This window comes from Heteronotia binoei, chromosome 2 (assembly GCF_032191835.1).
Source record: "Heteronotia binoei isolate CCM8104 ecotype False Entrance Well chromosome 2, APGP_CSIRO_Hbin_v1, whole genome shotgun sequence".
NCBI lineage: Eukaryota > Metazoa > Chordata > Lepidosauria > Squamata > Gekkonidae > Heteronotia > Heteronotia binoei.
In genome coordinates, this window is record NC_083224.1 from 116,108,604 (window position 1) to 116,131,802 (window position 23,199).

The 23,199-nt window shown below is 44.0% G+C and overlaps 1 protein-coding gene across 5 annotated transcripts in view; it reads left to right on the top strand.

Moving 5' to 3' along the window:
• The window catches only part of PRKAA2 (protein kinase AMP-activated catalytic subunit alpha 2), a 39,174-nt gene extending 16,958 nt beyond the window's left edge, over positions 1-22,216 (top strand). The window contains exons 3-10 of one of the 5 annotated variants that reach the window (XM_060231881.1): positions 1,831-1,924; positions 4,524-4,668; positions 10,939-11,026; positions 11,608-11,832; positions 12,979-13,480; positions 17,871-17,997; positions 21,628-21,866; positions 22,080-22,216. In XM_060231881.1, coding sequence (XP_060087864.1) covers positions 1,831-1,924; positions 4,524-4,668; positions 10,939-11,026; positions 11,608-11,832; positions 12,979-13,480; positions 17,871-17,997; positions 21,628-21,863 — 1,417 coding nt within the window. In that variant the 3' untranslated portion in view covers positions 21,864-21,866; positions 22,080-22,216. The other 4 variants (XM_060231882.1, XM_060231883.1, XR_009555068.1 and 1 more) reach the window with 4 other exon arrangements.
• The last annotated feature ends 983 nt before the right edge of the window (positions 22,217-23,199 follow it).

Sequence of the window (23,199 nt, forward strand, 5' to 3'; positions counted from 1 at the left end):
GATCGTCAGCAAGTTCTTTTCTCCTTAGTGTAGTGCTCTCTGGGGGGTATACCAGGAAAGGTGGTCCCAGACCATTTAGGACTTCGAAGGTTAATACCAAGACCTTGAACCTGGTGTTCAACCTGGAGCCAGCAGAGCACTGGGTGAATGTAACTATAGATGGAGTTTCCGTAAGAGCCCATGCTGCTGCATTCTGGGCCAGTTGTAGTTTCTGGGTCAGTTTCAAGGGAAGCCCTGCAGAGAGCGAGTTACAGTAGTCTGGCCTAGAGGTGACTGTTGCATAGATCACTGGATGAGACAGGAAGGGAGCCAGCTGCCTAACCTGGTGTAACTGAAGAAACGCCAGTCTAGTGATGTTTGTGATCTGGATCTCCATCGATAAGGAGGCATTTAGAAACACACCCAGACTCTTGACAATCAGCGCAGGTATTAAAGGCACGCTGTCAAGAGCCAGAAGTTGGCACCCTAACCCTAAATCTCTTTTGCCCAGCTACAGAACTTCCATCTTTGCTGGAGCAAGGCACTTTCTTTGTCTTTGATCCAATAAGGTGATACCTGGCCCCAGAGATATCCATCTGGCCTCAATGAGGGCCAGGGCCTTTTTGGTCCTGGCCCCTGCCTGGTGAAATGAGCTCCCCTTGGAGATCTGGGCCCTGTGGGATGTACTTCAATTCCACAGGGCCTGTAAAACAGAGCTCTTGCCAGGCTTTCATCTGAGGCAGTGGACATCACTTGTTATTGGCCTCCCCGCTTTCATTCCATCCCAGTGCTGTAGGACCTGCTGAATCTGGACAATATGCCATGTTTGTGAGGCAGCATTTGCCATTTTAGTCTCTACTGTTACTCTGTAATTTTAGATCTTATATATTTTAATTGGTTTTAACTGTTGATTGTCTTTTATGATGTAACCTCACTTGAGCCTGTTCTACAGGAAGGGTGGGCTAAAAATAGAACTAAATAAATAATAAAAAATAAGGCACCTTCTATGTTGAGGACTGTTCTAAGTGCACATTAGGGAATCTATGAATTCCATAGGCCCCGATAGATGCACATATTCTGAATGAGAAATAATAGTCACTATAACTGCATTTTCACACTGTTAGATTTGTGTTATTGTAATCATTTGCATCCTGGATTTTCTGGTCCAGACAGGAATCCAGTCTACCTCACAGAATTGTGAGGATGAACAGGAAGACGACAACTTTAGAATCACAGTGTAAGGATAACCAATGACTTTCCCCACCCAGTTGCTGCCATTCTTTACAAAGAAGACTTATTCATCTGTCTTTTGATGTTGGCATTTGCTAGAATTTTGTCTGCCTACTTCTGTTATACTTCTGTCCTACTAGTTGGATGGCAAATCATGTATGAAAAAGTGAGTTCTGTGCTGAAGTGTTTTAACTATTGTACTATGACATTCCTATTGACAACACAATTCAGCTTAATGTACCTTCTTTACTCTTTGAGCATTGCCTTTGTGTTTTAGACATTCCTGCACATCTCTAGCAAAAATGGAAATCTGTAAAAAGAGTGTTAGTCCTTAAATGAGGTGGATTTATCAAGCAAATATTCCAAAGGATTGTCTAAAGAGTAAGGGAATATAAAGGTAAATTTGACAAACATCCATTGGATACAGCCAAAAAAGATTTAACAGCTGCTTACATTTTGAAAATGTTATGAATTGCACTTTCAGAACTAGAAAGTAATTATGTGGGAAATGAAATCCAGTTATTTTAAGGAAGACATTAGGTTAGTGATACATTTTAAGATTTTATTGTTTTCTTACCAATGAAAGTTTTTAAGACTTTTTTTTTTGCCCATTTATAATAGATACCAAGTCATCAGCACACCAACAGACTTTTTCATGGTTATGGAATATGTGTCTGGTGGGGAACTGTTTGATTACATCTGTAAAAATGGACGTGTAAGTGACTTTTCTAACAGTGGTAAATGTGTGTATGTTGTTGGGTGGGTATGGGAATACAATAATGCAGGGAACAAGGGTAGTTTTGTTTATTGAGACTCTTTTAAGGTTATTAAGGCCAAAAATAGGCCTGATTTTATCACAGTCTCATCTGTAATGGTGTGCAGCTGACCTGCCAGTACTATGACATTTTCTCATTTGCAGCTATTTCCTATCATGTTTGAGGAAAACATTCTTCCAGTTCATCGTGATTCAGGTTTCATACTATTTTTATAAACTAGGAATATAGCAACATTTCCTAGCTTGCTATTTTAAACCTATGTTACTCAAAACTTTATTGTAAAGGAGTGCTGCTGACTTGTGTGAAAATTCTTCAATGAAACTCATTCAGGGATTGTATGTAGTTATAAAAGTATCCAGAAATATATGTGTATGCAGGCCTCAGATTCAGTGGGAGCTCACAGGAGCACAGCTCCTAAACCTTTTTGAGAGTTCCACTTCCTCCTTCTGAGAGTTCCACCTCCTTGTCCATTGAATAGTATGTGCAGCTGCATAACAATCCCTGGATGAGCTCCATCACCTATTTTTCTACAAAACAACCCCTGTGTGTATGTACCCTTAAAATGGCAGCATACTGTTTTGACATTGTGCTGGTTGCTTCAGACAATCCTAAGCACTCATTTGCTGTTTTCATTTGCTGTTTTGATATAATTGCTTAGCAACAACAATGAGCCACAGAATTACCTAGAATGTAGGCAAGAGTTCAGGCGGAGACAATCGCTGTCTTCTGTAAATACATGTTTTACAGGCAATCAGCACAATTCATTGATGATTTTTTTAAAAAAAGTCTTATTCTTTTCTTATTCTAATTTTCCTGAAACTGAATTTTCCTGTTTTTCTGAAATTTTCCTGAAACTGAGTTGAATATTTGTATTTAAAAGCCATATTCTCTATTAACAACAATAAAAAAAATATTTTCAATGCATTGATTCACAGGTTAGAAGAACGTGAAGCTGTTCTCTTTAATCCTTGTGAAGCCGCTAGCAGAGCTGAAATCAGGCCCGTAGCCACAGGGGGGCTAGGCCCCTCCACCCAACCCCCCCTTCCAGCTATATGGCCCCTCCATTGCTCTCCCCCTCACCCTGCCACTTTCCCGGCCCCACTCTCTCTGCCTCCACTACTTTGGCGGCCCGATCTCCCCACCACTCTGTTGACCCCTGCCCTCCTATGCGGCGCCTCCCCCTCCCTCCCTTCCAGCCACCTGATAAATTGCTGGCTCTCAGCTTGGGACTCTTTTAAAGAGGCCCCCCCGGCCGCTGACTAGCGGGAAAAACAGCGCTGAGGCCAGTGGCTTCTCTGTCGGCTTTCTGGCACTCTCAGGTGGGTGGGTGGGAGGGAGAGAGGGGGAGGGCCATGGAGGAGGGGGGGCTGGTGGAGCAGTGGGGAGATTGGGGGCTGCCAAAGCAGCAGCAACAGAGAGAGTGGGGGCCACCAGAACAGGGGGCCCCTCCACCAAAAATTTTCTGGCTACGGCCCTGGCTGAAATGCTTTCTGCTGAATACATTATATAATTGACAACTCGTCAGGAGAACTTTGTAAAAAAAATTTAAAATCAAGCCACTCTGTAGGATTTTCAAGACAAGAGGCATTCAGAGGTGGTTTGCTGTTGCCTGCCACTTGGTAAAATTTAATATAAGAGTTTTTTAGCAGCTTTAAATTTTCCTAATTTGATGTATTGCTCCTAATTCATCCAGTAAAAAGTATTATAATAAACTATATAATTATACTTAGTTATAAAATATAAAGTGTATAATCATGATTACAGCATTATGATTAATGGGTAAGGCACATCAATTAATGTCCTAACTACTGTTTAAAAATAGCATTTCTATTAACAGACCTCGCAACTTGTGCTTCCTCACTACCTCATTTTTAATGCATGTGGAGAGTAGCATGAACTGGTAGAATAGACAGTGTGACAATATTATAGTGGAGGATATCAATTTTAAATTCTACCACATCATTCCCCTTTAATTCTGCTGTTCTCTGAAGAGACATATTGAAAGAGTGGGGATATTAAGTATGTCCTTAATTATGTCAAACCACCCCGTAAAAAGTCTGCAATGAAAACGTTGTGAAAGCAACGTCACTCCAGAGTCGAAAATGACTGGTGCTTGCACAGGGAACTATCTTAACCTTTATCCTGCTGTTCTGCTTGATACTGTAGCTCAGGATGAGAGTAAAAGGCTATGAGGAAGATTTTTGAAAGAAAAGGAGTACTCTCAGGCAGGTTGCTCTGTGTTGTGGAAATTTGGGAGGAAAGAATGTCCATGCATGTGGTAGTAGGAACAGTGAAAATTTTCAAAGCAAGTAGTTGAATGTTTTTGTAGCTTAGGAGTCTTTACTTATTTAGCAGTTTTGATTCTAAGAATTGTGCTATGAAGTATTGTCTTCAGATTCCCTCCGCGCCACATCTCCTTAGTGTTGTTCACTGTAATTTTGTCTCTTATGATTCATTATACGAACACATCTTTCTTTGCTGAGACTACTTAAAAAAATAAAACCTTGAGTATTCTTTCCCATCCTGCCCGTTTTATAGGTTGAAGAGGCTGAAGCAAGGCGCCTTTTCCAGCAAATTCTGTCAGCTGTGGATTACTGTCATCGGCATATGGTGGTTCACAGAGACCTGAAACCAGAGAATGTGCTGCTGGATGCACACATGAATGCCAAGATAGCTGATTTTGGTATGTAACCCCAGCAGCATTCCAGAAATGCAGTCCACTGTAAGCTACTTGCTAGAGTGTGTCAAGGCTAACATCCTTCAAAGAACCCGGAGTCAATTTTCATCACCGCTAGCAGTTTCTTTTTTACTATGAAAAACGTCACTCCATATAAACGTCACTCCATATATAGTGTCAGATCACGTGATGTGATGTTATCGCTTTACTCTGCTCTGGTAAGACCTCATCTGGAGTATTGTGTTCAGTTTTGAGCACCACATTTTAAGAAGGATATGGACAAGCTGGAATGGGTCCAGAGGAGGGCGACGAAGATGGTGAGGGGTCTGAAGACCAAGTCCTGTGAGGAAAGGTTGAAGGAGTTAGGGATGTTTAGCCTGGAGAGGAGGCGGCTGAGAGATGATATGATCACCATCTTCAAGTACTTGAAGGGCTGTCATATAGAGGATGGTGTGGAATTGTTTTCTGTGGCCCCGGAAGGTAGGACCAGAACCAATGGGTTGAAACGAAATCAAAAGAGTTTCCGGCTCAACATTGGGAAGGATTTCCTAACCGTTAGAGTGATTCCTCAGTGGAACAGGCTTTCTCAGGAGGTGATGGGCTCTCCTTCCTTGGAAGTTTTTAAACAGAGGCTAGATGGCCATCTGACAGCAATGAAGATCCTGTGAATTTAGGGGGAGGTGTTTGTGAGTTTCCTGCATTGTGCAGGGGGTTGGACTAGATGACCCTGGAGGTCGCTTCCAACTCTTTGATTCTGTGATTCTATGATTCAAATATTGGCCTAGTTTTAGGTGGGCTAGTAAATTTATGTATTTGCTATACAATGTTGGAGTGTCAATGACTACTACTCCATTCATAACATTCACTGAAGAAAAAAGTGAAGGCTTCTTCCTCATATTTGGTTTTCTGTGTGGAGAGAACTGCTTTTGTATGAAAGCGCAGTCATGCTGTCCCCAACCTGTAGTCTGAAGCAGTCCAGCTATGATGGAGAGTTACCACCTCAGTGTCATCCAGCCACTCTCCATTTACAGTATTTATGGTCTGCCTTTCTCACAGGGACTCAAGGTGGATTACACATTGTGAGTCAGTACAATCAATAAAATGGGACATTCAATAACGATGCCATAGGATTGTAGAAGTCTGGGACCAATCAGAACTCTGAAAGACAGAAGTGGAACACAGCATAGCTGTTAACAGAACACATTAAGAGGTGCAAAAAAGACATAGTAGGATCCTATTTACAACATACTATATATCAGTATAGATCACCGTCCCTAATCATTTATTCGCATAAGTTTGTAAACTGTCTTGTACAATGCAATCCTATTACCTGTGCAGAAAGGCCCTCTTGAATAAGTTAAAATTTTGTCTATGATAGTATTTTCTTTCTATATTTAATCTCACATCAGTCCTAGCTACTCTGGAGATACACAGCAACATGCCAGACTAAGCATTGTTACTAAGGATGATGATAATAATAATATTGGATTTATATCCCGCCCTCCACTCTGAATCTCAGAGTGGCTCACAATCTCCTTTATCTTCGTCCCCCACAACAGACACCCTGTGAGGTGGGTGGGGCTGAGAGGACTCTCACAGCAGGTGCCCTTTCAAAAACAACCTCTGCCAGAGCTATGGCTGACCCAAGGCCATTCCAGCAGGTTCAAATGGAAGAACATAAGAGAAGCCATGTTGGATCAGGCCAACGGCCCATCCAGTCCAACACTCTGTGTCACACAGTGGCAAAAAATTAGGGTGGCCAGATCGTCCCGGTCACCCGGGAAAGTCCCGATTCTGGCCCCCAATTCCCGCCTCCCGGGCTGGCTATACCGGGACCATTAGAGATCCCGGTTTAGCCAGCGGGGAGCCGGCGGGCCGCGCGCGTGGTCGGGGAAGGCGGCGAGTGAGGGACCGAGCGTCCCTGTGCGTGCGCACGGCGGTGTGGCGGGCTCTGCGCATGCGCGGGGCCAGGAGAGTGGGCGGCGTAGGGCCCGCCACACCGCCGTGCGCACGCGCAGGGACGCTCGGTCCCTCACTCGCCGCCTACCCTGACCGCGCACGCGGCCCGCCGGCACCTTTCGCTGGCATAGGGCCCCGGTGGGCGGAGGCCGGATCGGGAGGCGGGCCGGCGGCGCCTGCGGCAGCGGCGTGGCGGGAGGCCCCGGGTCGGTGGGCTCGGCCGCCTCCTCCTCAGCTGCCGCCAGCCCCACCAGCAGCGCCGCCAGCAGCACCAGCCGCCGCTGCGCCTCCTGGCCAGCCCGCCCGCCCGGAGGGGAGGCTGCACCCTGGGAGAAGGTAAGCCGGCAGGGAGGGAGGGAGGGGGCCGAAAGCGGGGGGGCTGGCGGGATGGGGCCAGCCTTCCCTCCCTCCTCCCTTCCTTCCCTCCCTCCTCCCTCCTTCCTTCCTTCCTTCCTCCTTCCTTCCTTCCTTTCTTCCTTCCTCCCTCCTTCCTTTCTTCCCTCCCTCCTTCCCTCCCTCCCTCCTTCTTCCCTCCCTCCCTCCTTCCTTCCTCCTTCCTTCCTTCCTTTCTTCCTTCCTCCCTCCCTCCTTCCCTCCCTCCCTCCTTCTTCCCTCCCTCCTCCCTTCCTTTTTCCCTCCCTCCCTCCTTCCTTCCCTCCCTCCTCCCTTCCTTCCCTCCCTCCCTCCTCCCTTCCTTCCCTCCCTCCCTCCTTCCTTCCTCTCTCCCTCCTTCCTTCCTTCCCTCCCTCCTCCCTTCCTTCCCTCCCTCCCTCCTTCCTCCCTTCCTTCCTTCCTTCCTCCCTTCCTTCCTTCCTTCCTTCCTTCCCTCCTCCCTTCCCTCCCTCCCTCCCTCCTCCCTTCCTTCCCTCCCTCCTTCCCTCCCTCCTTCCTTCCCTCCCTCCTCCCTTCCTTCCCTCCCTCCCTCCTCCCTTCCTTCCCTCCCTCCCTCCTTCCTTCCTCTCTCCCTCCTTCCTTCCTTCCCTCCCTCCTCCCTTCCTTCCCTCCCTCCCTCCTTCCTCCCTTCCTTCCTTCCTTCCTCCCTTCCTTCCTTCCTTCCTTCCTTCCTTCCTTCCTTCCTTCCTTCCTTCCCTCCTCCCTTCCCTCCCTCCCTCCTCCCTTCCTTCCCTCCTTCCTTCCTTCCCTCCTTCCTTCCCTCCCTCCCTCCTCCCTTCCCTCCCTCCTCCCTTCCTTCCCTCCTTCCTTCCTTCCCTCCTTCCTTTCCTTCCTTCCTTCCTTCCTTCCTTCCTTCCTTCCTTCCTTCCTTCCCTCCTTCCTTCCTTCCCTCCCTCCCTCCTCCCTTCCCTCCCTCCTCCCTTCCTTCCCTCCTTCCTTCCTTCCCTCCTTCCTTTCCTTCCTTCCTTCCTTCCTTCCTTCCTTCCTTCCTTCCTTCCTTCCTTCCTTCCTTCCTTCCTTCCTTCCTTCCTTCCTTCCTTCCTTCCTTCCTTCCTCCCTCCCTCCCTCCCTTCCTTCCTTCCTTCCGTCCGTGGCTCTCAAATATCCAATGTTCATGTCTTGCGGCTCTCAAACATCTGACCTTTATTCTGTGTTGCTCTTTTGTTAAGCAACTCTTTTGTTAAGCAACTCTGCTCGCCCAACAACTTGTAAATTAGACCCATACCCTTCCTGGCTTATTGAATCTTGCCAGGGGGATCTTAGATATCCCGTGCGGGATATCATAAATAGATCCCTAACGGAAGGGCACTTTCCAACGCCACTTAAAGAGGCTGTGGTCCGACCCCTCTTAAAAAAGCCATCTTTAGATCCGGCCCAATTGACACACTATCGGCCGGTTTCAAATTTGCCCTTTTGAGAGGGCAGTGGCGAAGCAGTTACAGACCTTCCTGGATGACACTTCCGTCCTTGACCCATTTCAGTCCGGCTTTCGCCCGGGACACGGGACGGAGACAGTGTTGGTTGCCTTAGTGGATGACCTTCAACGGCATCTGGATCGAGGTGGCTCGGCGGTGCTGATGTTGTTAGACCTGTCGGCGGCGTTCGACACGGTCGACCATCGGCTACTGACGTGCCGCCTCGCCGACGCAGGGATTCAGGGGTTGGCCTTACAGTGGCTTTCCTCTTTCCTGGAAGGTCGGGGACAAAGGGTCGCAATCGGGGGGGAGCTATCTCGGAGGCGCTCACTTGATTGTGGCGTGCCCCAAGGGGCGGTTCTCTCCCCGATGTTATTTAACATCTACATGCGGCCTCTTGCCCAGATTGCCCGAAGGTATGGGTTGGGGTGTCACCAGTATGCTGATGACACCCAGCTCTATCTACTGATGGATGGCCAGCCTGTCTGCGCCCCGGAAAATCTTGACCAGGCACTACGGGCCGTGGCTGAGTGGCTCAGACTGAGCGGGCTGAAGTTAAATCCTATGAAGACAGAGGTCCTTTGCTTGGGCCGCCGCGGCCCGGGGAGGGGGATCCCCCTGCCGGCTTTTGATGGTGCGCCGCTCACGGCGGCGGACAGGGTCAAGAGCCTGGGGGTGCTATTGGAGCCTTCTTTAAAGATGGAGGCTCAGATAACAGCCAAGTCCGCATTTTTTCATCTTAGACGGGCAAGGCAGCTGGCCCCCTTTCTGGAGCGCGACGACCTAGCAACAGTGATCCATGCTACGGTCACCTCAAGGTTGGACTACTGCAACGCCCTCTACATGGGGCTGCCCTTGTCTCGGACCCGGAAACTGCAGCTGGTGCAGAATGCCGCAGCCCGGCTGTTGTTGGGTCTCCCAAAGTGGGAACACATCCGGCCGGGTCTCCGGACTCTGCACTGGCTTCCAGTGATATACCGAGTCCGGTACAAGGTGCTGGTTATTACCTTTAAAGCCCTATATGGCCTGGGACCTGCCTACCTGAAGGACCGTCTCTCCCCACATGTGCCCCAGAGAGCACTGAGGTCAGGAACACAAAATCTCCTCACTATCCCCGGGCCAAAAGAAGCCCGCCTGAAGGCCACCAGGGAAAGGGCTTTCTCCGTTATGGCCCCCGTATGGTGGAATCAGCTGCCGGAAGAGGTGAGGGCCCTGCGGGACTTGGCGCAGTTCCGCAGGGCCTGTAAGACGACCCTCTTCCGGCTAGCCTATACCTAGCCTATATTTAGCTAGGATAACAACTTGAGGTAACTGGCCAGCCATCTGTTTACAGGAAACTGAATTACTCTGTTTTTAATGTTTTTAACTGTTTAAATATTCAATTGTTTTATATTTGAAATTGTTTAAATTTTAAGTTTGATTAATTGTTGGAAGCCACCCTGAGCCATTCGTGGGAAGGGCGGGATATAAATCCCAAATAAATAAATAAATGTTCCCAGCCAAAGTTCAGTTCAAATTTTGCTTTGTGAGCCAGTTCATGCCCATCTCTATTGCAGCCTCCATGGAATATCCTGCTCCTCCCTAGGCCTCTGTAGGCTTCTTGGCACAGACCTCACTCATTATGATAGTGACCTGTGCTTATAACCTGATGGAATAGTGCCCAAAAGACTGGAGGAAGCTTTAAGAAGGTAGCTTACAATATGAAACAGCTTTTTCAAAGACAGCTTTTATGCTATGTGATGAATTATTTTGTAATAATTCTAATCTCAAAAAAAGGTATTGCAGAGCTGGAAAAATGCCAAACAGACTAACCCAGATGTTTAAGAGGCCAAGGCACCTTTCCTATGAGGAAAGGCTAAAGAATTTCCCTTTTTAGTTCAGAAAAAACGAAGGAAGTTTATAAAATTGTGCAAGAATTAGTGAAAGTGGACAGAAAGAACTTTTTCTCCATCTCCCAAAATACTAGAACTCGGGCAACCAGTGAAGATGATAGGAAGTAGATTCAGGACTGGCAAAAGAAAGTACTTTTTCAATCAACAAGTAATTAAACTGTGAAATTCTGTACTAGTGGATGTAGTGATGACCAAAAGCATGTATGGCTTTAAATTCATGGGAATAGTTCTATCAGTGGTTACTAGGCAAGATGACTAATCACTGCCTCCATATCAAGAATAAGCAGGAATCAACATCAGGGGATTGCCTTGGTGTATAAGTTCTGTTGTTAGCCTCCATAGTAACTGGTTGGTCACTTTGTGACACAAGATGTTGGACCAGATGTACCACTGATCTCACCCAGCAGGGCTCTTCTTGTGTTTTTAAGCAAATTTGCCACATTTCCAAGAATCCTATTTTATGGTTTTATTTTTGTTTTGCTATGCTATATCTTGTTCCTTCTGTAATGCTTCCTCCCTTCTCCTTTTTTTCTTCATCATAATGGTATCCAACATTTATTAACCTTACCTTTTGGGACCATTTGTGTATATCAACATGGGGGGAATCTTTTCTTTAGGACTTTCTAACATGATGTCTGATGGTGAATTTCTGCAAACGAGCTGTGGGTCACCTAACTATGCGGCACCTGAAGTTATCTCCGGAAGGTAGGACACTGGATGCCCTTTAAAAAAAATGCATGGTTTTTAAATGGAGATTTATTCCAATAGTTGAGAAACTTGTGGTCATGAATATATTAAGTCAGTGTTCTTTTGGCAGCTTCCTAAACTGCAGTATGTGTAATTTAGGTTTCATCAATAAACAGTAAAACAAAAAGTATTTAGGGGAGATTTCAAGATTTGACAAGAGCTGCAGATTATGATTTATTCTGGGCCATTCCAGGAACTCTTTATTTCTAGTCACTGCATCAAGGCTGGGTTTGTCTTGGTTAGCAAATATCCAAAAGAACCTGAGTGGCAAAGAATGTGTTAGAGACATCTGGGGAATGTGAGACAAGATCAAAAGGAAGATATCTAGGGAACTTCAGAATGATGGACAGACTGTGAACAAGAACAGGGTGGATGTTACAGTAAACAGCTACTCTTTAAAATGTCTTTTTGAGGAAAGATGAGTGTTTACCATTCCTTCCCTCTTGCTCTTCCAGAGATCCTAGGAGAGCTTGGGGGCTTCATGCAAGATACTGTGATATGCACATGATCTTAAGAAACAATGTCCTCCTTTTGCTCAGGTTGTATGCTGGTCCAGAAGTTGATATCTGGAGTTGTGGTGTAATTCTCTATGCTCTTCTCTGTGGGACTCTTCCTTTCGATGATGAGCATGTCCCAACACTCTTTAAAAAAATCCGTGGAGGTGTCTTTTACATTCCTGATTACCTCAACCGTTCAGTTGCTACCTTGCTCATGCATATGTTACAGGTTGACCCACTCAAACGAGCAACCATCAAGGACATACGGTAAGGTTTGGTGTCAGAATTGCTACCTAGCAACATTCTTTCCTTGTGGTGAACAGGATCCCATTAGCTGCCATCCTCAAAAATTTTCAGAATTCCTTTGATGTGGGAAAAAAACTGTTAGGCTAGAGACAAGCACAGTGATTCTTTCCTCTAAATTAAACCACTGGTTTTTCAGAGTTAAGTCCTGGGAATGAGCAAGATGGGCTTCACAGTACAAAACCATGGTAATTGATAGTATTGTGGTTAGACTATATGATTTTAACCAAAAAGAGTCAGGTTTGGATACCTTCTGAGCCATACAACTGACTTGGTAACCTTGGACCAGCATGATTTTACATGCTTGTTGTAAGGATAAGATGCCAGAGAGAGGTGGAGAAAATAGTAATGCTGCCATGAGCTTCTTGGAGAAAGGACAGTGGGAAAATGTGAAATATAGATAGTTATTGAGATGATGTTTGTGACAATTGAATAATCAGAACTATAAATAAATTGAATTCCTTTCTAAGCAAGGATTACCAAAACTCCTAAGATAAAGAAATAAATATTAACATCATTATGTGATCCAGACTATCGAATGTTTTCACAGATAACACTAACATAATCCGCCATAGAACAAAGTATGAGTACTGTGGCACCTTTAAGACCAACAAAGTTTAATTCTGGATATAACCTTTCATGTGCATGCACAGTTCATTAGAAAGTTCATACCTAGAATTAAACTCATCTTTCTTCTGCTTCCTGCTCAGCTCATGGTCCTTGGGAATATATCCTGAGTCCCTGCTATCTCTCTGTCCTCAAGGTTACAACATACTGTCACAGCATGATTAATAGGAGTACACTCTGTAACACATGTGTACAAGGGGCTTTGTCGGTGTTTATTTAACTTTATTTGGCTTAGTTCTTGGTCTCAGTTGCTTATTGTGACTGTACATTATTATTCATCACATCCAGAATCTTACCAGCAATACTGAATCAGTAATATAAATCACAGCCTTTTGTTTTACACCAGCTGATACTATAATTTTGTTGTGGTTTAGATCAGTTGACAATGAACTTTCTGTCATTTTAGTGCTATGGTTTGACTTTCATAATGATTCACATTGGTGCTGTTATTAGATATTCACAGGCTTTTCTCCCCCCTTCTAGAGAGCATGAATGGTTCAAACAGGAACTGCCAAGTTACTTATTTCCAGAGGATCCTTCTTATGATGCAAATGTCATTGATGATGATGCTGTGCGAGAAGTATGTGAGAAATTTGAATGCCCTGAATCTGAGGTGATGACCAGCTTGTATAGTGGGGATCCCCAAGACCAGCTTGCAGTAGCATACCACCTTATTATTGACAATCGGAGAATCATGAACCAAGCCAGTGAGTTCTACCTCGCTTCCAGCCCTCCCTCTGGCTCTTTTATGGATGACACTATGCATATCCCCCCGGGGGTGAAACCCCACCCAGAGCGGATGCCTCCTCTAGTAGCAGATAGTCCCAAAGCAAAATGTTCCTTAGATGCACTGAATACCACTAAGCCAAAACCATTGACTGTGAAAAAAGCCAAGTGGCATTTAGGAATACGGAGTCAAAGCAGGCCTTATGACATCATGGCAGAAGTCTACCGTGCTATGAAACAGCTGGATTTTGAATGGAAGGTACGGAATGCCAGTGCACTGTGGCTGTTTACCCAGATTACTTGTAAATTCTCAGTTGACACTAGTAAGGTCCATGACAATGCAGGATTGCAATTATTATTTTATTACAGCCTGTGAATATTATTTTTATTTGCTTATTTATTTTCTATCCCGCCCTCCCCGCGAACGGGCTCATGGGATTACAACATAAAATTATAACAATAGACACATTAAAACTTTAAAACATACATTTCAATCAGAAAAGCAATAAAGATGACAATTTAAGAATCATGCTATACCAGATTTTATTTTGTTGGTATCCTGATATAGTGCCAAACGCCAAATGACCAGCAGTCAGAAATTACAGGCAAATGCTTAAATAAAACTTCTCAAACCTATTATGTGTATTTTTTGTATCAAAATGTTGTAAATGCAAAAGTTTTAAAACATTTCAGATATTGAGCATCACATTAGTTGATGGCAAGAACAAAGCTTGACTCAAATGGTAACCCTTGTATAGAGGGGGAAAGCTTTCAAACAGAGAGACACTCTCACAGTTGTGAGAGTGATGTGGCCAGATTTGATCCACAGGAGTCTATAAAGAGAGAGAATCTCTAAATGAACTTTCATTCTCCTGGGGGTTGTATAGACTCTTCTGAGACTGTGTCTCTGAAAGCTTTTTCCCTCTATACAGGGGTTACCAGTTGAGTCAAGTTTAAATCTTGTCATCAACTAATGTGATGCTTAATGTTTGAAATGTTTTGAAACTTTTAATTTACAACATTTTGATACAAAAATACACATAATAGGTTTCAGAAGCTTTATTTAAGCATTTGCCTGTAATTTCTTACCACTGGCTGTTTGGCATTTGGCACAGTTTCTAGTCATGGTCTCCTCGTGAGATTTGGTATCCTGATACAGCCAGATATTGGGTTCCAGGTTTACTAAGTCCCTGCCCACGTAGTTGAAAAAGTTTGGCAGAGAGTTTGAGCAGGGGGAGGGGGGCAGATAGTGTTTGACATCAGCAGCCTCAACTAAAAGCCTGGTGCAATAACTCCCACAGGGCTCTGATCTCTCTTGGGAGCTCATTCCACCAGGTCGGGGCCAGGGTCAAGAAAGTCCTGGCCCTAGTTGAAGCTAGACAGACATCTTTTGGGCTGGGGATTTCCAGTAGACATTGATTGGCCAAATGTAAGACCCTTCAGGGGTCATATGGGGAGAGGCCATATTATTATAACATTAACTATGGTTAAATACCATACATATTTTAACTACTGGCCTGAAAACACATTTTTTTTTAAGATGCATAAACTTGACAATAGGGAGTTCATTCTGCTTACACAGCTAGAGGGGTATCAGAAACTCTTCAGATGTGTAAGTGTAGTGGCTGATCCCTTTCTAGAGAATTAAACTTCCTGAAAGTTCTTATTATTTGTGCATAGTTACCAGGAATCATGAAAGCAAGATAAAACAATGCAACATTAAGCCTTAAATAATCTTGTACTTTCCAGCTGGCTCATCTTTTTGCCACAGGATACTTGCTTGATGCACTGTTTCTAGCACTATATAAAGTAGGCTAAAGCATGTTCAAGTTGCCAATACCATGCATTTATTGCCACATCCAGCATTGGATTCATTTTCATTTGTTCTGATTTTGAAATGGAAGTACATTTTTTCTGCCTTCTTATAGACTGGCATGGCAAAAATGTGCCTAGTTTTAATTTAGGCTTATGCATCACCCTCCCCACAAGCTTGCAGAGTTTGTTCTGATATCTGAATTGGGTGGTTTAACAAGTTGCTAAACCAGGATTAATTTACAGTGCAATTACATGCATGTTTACTGAAAAGGAAGCTCCATTTTTTTCAATGGGGCTTGCTCCTGAACTAGGCTTCCCAACCCTCCTGCCCTGGCGGGGGACCCCAGGATTTCCAGCCTCTTCCCCCGCTCCCCCAAAAAAACAGAAGCGGGGGGAAACGGCGCCAAGGAGCGTGGCGAGCCGCCCAGTCTCGGAGGTCGCCACTCACAGCGGTGGAGTTTTTTCCCGAGAAGCACTTCTGGCTCTGAGCCGAACCCAGGAGGAATGACAGGATGAAAGGGGGCTGAAACCATACAGATTTCAAGCACCGCCGCTCCCTTTGCATACTCCAGCAGCACGCGGGAAATGGAAAGTTGTCTAGTTCCGTTTTTCTACCTCTCCATTTCCCCCCTTTCCCTTAAACTGGATGACGGAAGTGACGTTCCAGGGTTACCCTTAACAGCCTCTGCCGATACGGAGGTGGGTGCTGTGAGCGCATGCGCACTTGAGAGGACACGGAGGTGGGCTTTCTTCCCGCCTCTTGGAGGCAGCGGACAGTAGGGGGCGGGGCTAGGATTAGAATTTTGGCGGGCGTTTTGGGGCGAAGGAGGCGGGCTACTGCCATGGAAACAAAACCAGCAAGGGCCGGCCCAGGAGCAGTGGTGCCGTCTGGAGCTGCGTTTTCTCCAGCAGAACTGAGCCATGATCATTGTGGGAGATTTCCAGCGTCCACCTGAAGGTTGGCATTTCTGCTAATCAGGGAGGGGTGGCCGGAGCGGGCTCCTGAAGGTCTCTTTTGGGGTGGGAAACTAAGGTTGCCAATCCCCAGGTGGGGGCAGGGGATTCCCCGGTTTGGAGGCCCTCCCCCGGCTTCAGGGTCATCAAAAAGTGGGGGGGAGGGGAGGGAAATGTCTGCTGGGAACTCTTATTCTCTAGAGAGATTTATTCCCATAGAAAAACATGGAGAATTGATCCGCGGGTATCTGAGGCTCTGGGGGGGGGCTGTTTTTGGGGGTAGAAGCACTAAATTTTCAGCATAGCATCTAGTGCCTCTCCCCAAAGTACCCCCCAAGTTTCAAAAAGATTGGACCAGGGAGTCCAATTCTATGAGCACGCAAAGAAGGTGCTCCTATCCTTCATTATTTCCTATGGAAGGAAGGCATTGAAAAGGTGTGCCGTCCCTTTAAATGTGATGGCCAGGACTCCCTTTGGAGTTCAATTATGCTTGTCACAGCTTTGATCTTGGCTCCACCCCTAATGTCTCCTGGCTCCACCCCCAAAGTCCCCAGATATTTCTTGAATTGGACTTGGCAACCCTATCCTGAACAAATATTTTTAGAGTTACAGCCTTAGAATCCCAGCATATAGACAAGAAATATATTTGGTAAACCACTCCATTTCAGGCTTCACAACAAATTCTGATTTATTTCAGATCAGGAATCCTGTCATCTTAGCTCTGTGTGCAATAGGAAGAGAAAACACAAGATCTCTGGAATAAACCAGGCTTGTTCTTGGCACAAATACTAGACCTTGGATATAGTGATGCTTGACATTTATTGGATACATTTGTTGAGAATAGGTGCTTAAAAACAAATTCAGAAGCTTCTATGAAGTTATCTCAGATTGCATCAACTATGTATGTGCATAGTTATATTTTACTTTCTTTTCCTTTGTATTGGTTACCTTTCTCATGCAAGGTAGTGTTTTCTCCCTTTTGGGGGGTTGTACTCATCCCAGATTGCATGCCAAGAAAAGCCTTCTGTGACTGGTATGCATTTTGAAAATGAAAAACATCTGTCTGTATTTATTTTGTAGTGTAATTTGTAAAAAGCTGCTGTGAACAATTAACAATGTGAGATGCTAAAGCCCTTTCCTCTAATAGTGCATAAATCTACTTGGGATTTAGGCAGTGGTATGCCAGGCACTGGGAAATAACCAGTAGCTTGGTATACCCATCATTCCTTTAATAGATGAGTGATATGTTGAGCTCCTGAAAAATGAAACATGAACTGTGAGACTCAGCCCTGACATAGGAAAGGAGCATCATACTTTCTTTTACTTCCTATATTATATATTTTAATATAATGCACAAATTCCCAAATAATAATTTAGAGCCTAGTAAGCTAGTATGTGCTGCTTTGAAAACTAGCACAAATATAGTCGAGGCCAATATTTTGTTTTTTTGTTTGTTGAATCATTTAACTTCATGGGGACTAGCATAGTGCAAATTTTGCAGATTATCAAAGCCATTGTTTTGAGGGTATATGGGCAAAAATAATTGTTTATTATAGATCAGGACCTAAAATATCGCTAGTGTGGAGAGGCTAGACATTAGTGTCTTGAAGTCTATAAATATGGACTAAAAATGTTGATCAAGAAATGACAGAAATTATTGTGTCAGAAGTATAAAATATACTTCCAAGTATGCTAACTGAAGAGCTTTGGAAAATTAGGTTCAGTGTTGTTGTTTTTTCAGCTGTGATATTGACAGTATGTAAAGTACAACCATGCAGCATTCTGTTCTTGAAATGTGCAATACTAATGTATAAATAAAAGGCTGCTGTTTCTCTTTTGCCAAAATTCCATTGTCCCTGAAAGCCAGTTACATGTTTTAGGTGGTGAATGCCTATCATCTTAGAGTCCGGCGGAAGAATCCAGTAACGGGAAATTATGTGAAAATGAGTTTGCAGCTTTATCAGGTTGACAATCGCAGTTATCTTTTGGACTTTAAGAGCATTGATGGTAAGCAGGTTTCTGGAGAGGCAGTATATGAATTTTCTAAAATAATAAAGAGCAGGGAATGTTGTGACATAAAATAAAGAGATTTCTTTTGTGTTTAACGATTTCACCATCTCTTCCCTCTGCCATCACCATATTCCCCCCCCCCCACAGCTGTTTTATGGGGTTTCCTGTATTTCTCAAAATATCACTTAAATTTATTTGTTATCTGGTATTATCTGAGAGTTTAAGAATACAGGTGTTTAAAAATATATGTTTCTACTGTCCCTATTTACAAGGGACAGTCCCTGTTGCTTGGAAACATCTCTGGCTAAATCTTGATCCCTGTTTTGCCCTATTGTCATCAGGGGAGGAAAGGAATGCCTTGTTAAAATGTCCTTAGTGAAGGGTTGCTAGGGTTCTGGTTCAACTTTCTTTCCAAGATTTACCTACCACTGTAAGTTAAGTCTGTGACTGACATGAGATGCATCATGGCTGATATACCTGCATTTGTTTTTGGGCCATTGGCCTGATCTAACATGGCTTCTCTTATGTTCTTATGTTCTTATTTATATGGGTGTGCATGACCACTGTGACACAACACACACTGCACTGGCAATGGTTTCACTCACATGTGGGGCTAATTTTGAACAATAATTAACAAATTGTAGGACCATACTGTTTCTAGCATATCTTCATCTTTTAGACACTTCCTTGGACATTTCCTACCCCCTTCTTTGATTGATGCCCTGTCCCCTTCCTTGTTAACTATTCAAAAATTTGAAGAAATTGAAAGAAACATGCAACAGAAAGAGTATACTTCTGAACAATGTACAATGGAATGTACAAAAGAATGTACAAATACATTCTGCTCAAGCCACAATTATTCCTTTGAGACAACTTTCAGTATAACAAGGATATCCCCAGGGCCTTTTTTGTAGCAGGAACACCTTTGCATATTAGGCCACACACCCCTGATCTAGCCAATCTTCCAAGAGATTACAGGGCTCTGAGTACAGGGCCTACTGTAAGCTCCAAGAGGATTGGCTACATCAGGGGTATGTGGCCTAATATGCAAAGGAGCTCCCTGCATATACTAGGTCCAACCCCCCCCCCCCCCAGTTTTGGTTTATGAAATGCTGGGACTATGGAATCCATCTTCTGGGGAGACTGAAAATGATTTGGAAGTAGTTGATAATTTTGGTAACTTTATCATAGACCAGCTCTGCACTCCTATGTAATATCAATCTTTTTCAGCAGTGTGCTTTCTTTTTTCCTCTTGAAGATTTCATTTATGATTTTTACTGCTTCAATTGAACCAGAATAAACCTTTTCAGTTATGTCTACCACAAACAGAGACCCTTAGCTTCCATTGCAAATAGCACAGGGTGATCATGGTTTGTCTCACTTGGGTCAGGATTTTTCCATGCCTTTCAATTTTGGCCCTGGAACTCCCAGTCATTCAGTGACCAATTTTGTGTGTCCTAGCTTTATTCTCTGATTAGTTATATCTGCTGCATGGTGTAGTGGTTAAAATATTGGGCTAGGATCTGCAAAACTCAGGTTCACATCCCAGCTCTGCTATGGGAGCTTGCTGGGTGACCTTGGTCCAGTCACATACTCTCAGCCTAATCTACCCTGTGAGGATAAAATGGAGAGGAAACCATGTAAACCACTTTGGGTTCCCATTGTGGGGGAAAGGTGGGATACAAGAAAAGTAAGTAAATAAAAGATGGACAGGCAGGCCTATTGTTTCATTACTATGCATCAGGGGTCCCCAACCTTTTTGAGCTTGCAGGCATATTTGGAATTCTGACACGAGCATGGAGGGCACAGCAACAAAGCGGCTACCACAAAATAGTTGCTGCAGTTCTTCTCAAAAGAAGAACAAAAGTTGTCTCAAAAGAAGTGTTAAAAAAAATGGAGCCAGCCACAAAATGATTGCCACAACTTCAAAAGCACAGTGGGGATCATTATGTTGTAGCTGCAGCTGCTGCCAAAGCAACATTTTTTAAAAGCACAGCCAATAAAATCTCCAGTAGTTAATCAGAAGTCTTCCTGGGCAAAAGTACTACCTGGCCACATCCACTTCCTAAAAACATTTGGCAAGCACCAGAAAAAGTGTTGGTGGACACCATGGTGCTCATGGACACCACACTGGGGACCCCTGCTATAGATGCATGGTAACAGCGAGCCAAGTGATTTTTTCCTTAAGATATTTGGTTTGGATCAAGGTCTTATGGAGGGGCCCCAGTGGAATCTTTGTTTGGGGGCCCATAGTTGCTCTTGGCAGCTCTGGAAATACCCTCCTCAATCTTCTTCCTAGGAACAAGATTTCAGGAGGCATTCCAGGCAAGACAATTAAGTTGCTGTAGAATGAGCTCTAAGACAAGATCAGGGCAAGGCTAAAAGAGGGGGTTGGGCTTAATAACAATAGGGAATGGAGAGAAAGTCAATTAGAAGTAAATAGAACACCAAAGAAATTACTAGAGAAGTTTAGTAATGATTTACAGAGAGAATATGGTTTGAAGAAGATGATATTGGATTTATATCCCGCCCTCTACTCTAAAGAGTCTCAGAGCGGGTCACAATCTCCTTTACCTTCTACCCCTACATCAGACACCCTGTGAGGTGGGTGGGGCTGGAGAGGGCTCTCACAGCAGCTGCCCTTTCAAGAACAACCTCTGCCAGAGCTGTGACTGACCCAAGGCCATGCTAGCAGGTGAAAGTGGAGGAGTGGGGAATCAAACCCGGTTCTCTCAGATAAGAGTCCGCACACTTAACCACTACACCAAACTAGCTATCTTGAAAGAGAAGATAGTATGATACGCTTAGATTAACATGAACAAGTTTGAATTCTCTGGGGTCATATGTTCACTCTCTTTTTCCTCCATGTGCAGAGCTGAAATCAAAGGTCTCCTAGTTTAGGAAGTCTGGGATCTAGCCACAGTTTATATGATACTCAAATTCAGGCACTTCAACAAACTGGAGTTTGTTTCTAGCCCACAAATTTAGAATTCTTATTTGTTGGCAAGGAATCAACTCCTGTTTGTTTAAGTGGCTGAATATGGACATAACAAATGGTGTTTAGCTGGATGGTTTCTTAAACTAGGATGTCTTCAGTCTCATTTCTGTATACAAGGGCAGAAGATTATGGTATACAATGTGATGATGATGATGGTATACAAGGGCAGGAGAAAAAGTAAAGGGGGTGGGGGTGATAGAATGCAAATCCAAGCATTTAGTGCTTGTTTACATTATAGACAAATGGTGGTTGGTTTGTGAGGTCTGAATACATCATAAAGGCCAAGCTAAGAAAACTTACCTAAGTGTAAGCTCTACTGAACAGACTTGAGTTTGAATGTGACTTGACTTGCTTGTTGTTTCTCATGTTATTCTTGTGGCATAAGAATTACTGCAACATGACTTTTTCCTGATCTGCAGAGATAATATATAAACCAAAAATGGACTTCTGTAAAATGAGAGCCTCAGACTCTGTAACATTAGAAAGGACCTTAGTTGTATCAAGTCATATCCACTCTTTCAAACACAGTAGAAGGAGCTGTTGCTGGTAGAGGAATTGTCAGGAGCAGGAAAAAGGAACAGGAGGGGTACTACAAGATATTTTAATGCCATCTGTTTATGCCTTTAAAGATGATGTCATGGAGCAAAGATCAGGCTCTTCCACACCTCAGCGTTCATGCTCTGCAGCTCGTTTGCACAGACCAAGACTGAGTTTTGATTCTGCCACTGCTGATTGCCAGTCGCTCCCAGGATCCCTCACTGGCTCCTTGACTGGGAGCATGCCCTCTGTAACGCCACGTCTTGGTAGCCACACCATGGATTTCTTTGAAATGTGTGCCAGTCTCATCATGGCGCTTGCTCGCTGAAAGGTATAGTTAAGAAGCTTGATTTCTTTAGGTAAGGTCAGGCCTTTGCAAAATGTGCACAAAAGAACAATTTTGAGCATCAGTAGCAAAGGAAAATTTAATTCTGAAAGTAGAAATAATTTCTGTAGTCAGGATGTATTATGTATATTATGGGGAAAATGCAAATATGGCACCATTTATGTAATTCTAGTGGCAGAGCTTGTCTAATTTTTGCAGGGCATTTGGGGTGTTTCTGTTGGATGGTGAATGTGCTAGAAGAGATGGAGCAGTGGAGTGATCTGTAGTTTTAGGAGAGAAGGACAGGGGCCCTATCCAGCTATTGGTAGCTAATGATGATATTGCTTGCCACTCCCAAAACAGAGAAAATGCAATAGCTGCCAAAATATAAACACACGTGTTATTGCAGAATCAATGGTGCCCTTGACATTGTGTATATATTGTTGCAATAATGGTCCTAAAGACTTGATTATTATGTCAAAGGATTTAGTAAATTTGATTTCAGTAAGCATATATTCAGTAAGTACATATAATAAGACACATAGCTCAATCAGAAATGCATTTTCTGCATATGTGAAGCCCTGGTAACAGAAGTTTATTTTTCCGTTTTAAACCTTTTGTTGGTAGGCCTGGCAGTCTATTGCAATGCAGTTGAACAAAGCAGGAGTCAAGTTGCACCTTTAAGACCAACCAAGTTTTATTCAGAACGTAAGCTTTCGTGTGCTCTCTAAGCACACTTCATCAGCTCTCTCAGCACACTTCATCAGACAAGGGGATCCGGTATTGTGATGCAGTGTTTTTCTTGAGAGTCAGTTTGGTGTACTTGTTAAGAGTAGTGGACTCAATCAGTCAACCAATCTTTATTAAAAAATGGTTCTTGACCAGCACAGAATAAAACAGTTTCATATACTCAAAATTTTAAAATCAAGCGGTGGACTCTAATCTAGAGAACTGGGTTCGATTCCCCATTCCTTCACAAGCAGCCAGCTAGGTAACCTTGGGCCAGTCACAGTTCTCTCAGAACTCTCTCACCCCCACCTACTTCACAGGGTGTCTGTTGTGGGGAGAGGAACAGAAAATGAGATTGTAAGCCACTCGAGCTTCCTCTGGGTAGTGCAGAGTGGGATATAAAAACAATTCTTCCTCTTCTTTGTTACAGTACTTTTGGAATGGTGCAATTTTAAGAACACTTTTCTGGGATTAAGCCCCATTGAGTAAAATGGAATTTATTTAAAATAGACCTTCTTAGTATTAAGCAACCTGTTGCAGCCTAAAAGTATCCTTCCATAGGATCAATTTCTCCAAAACCCTTCTTCTGTGGGAAAATATATCACATCAA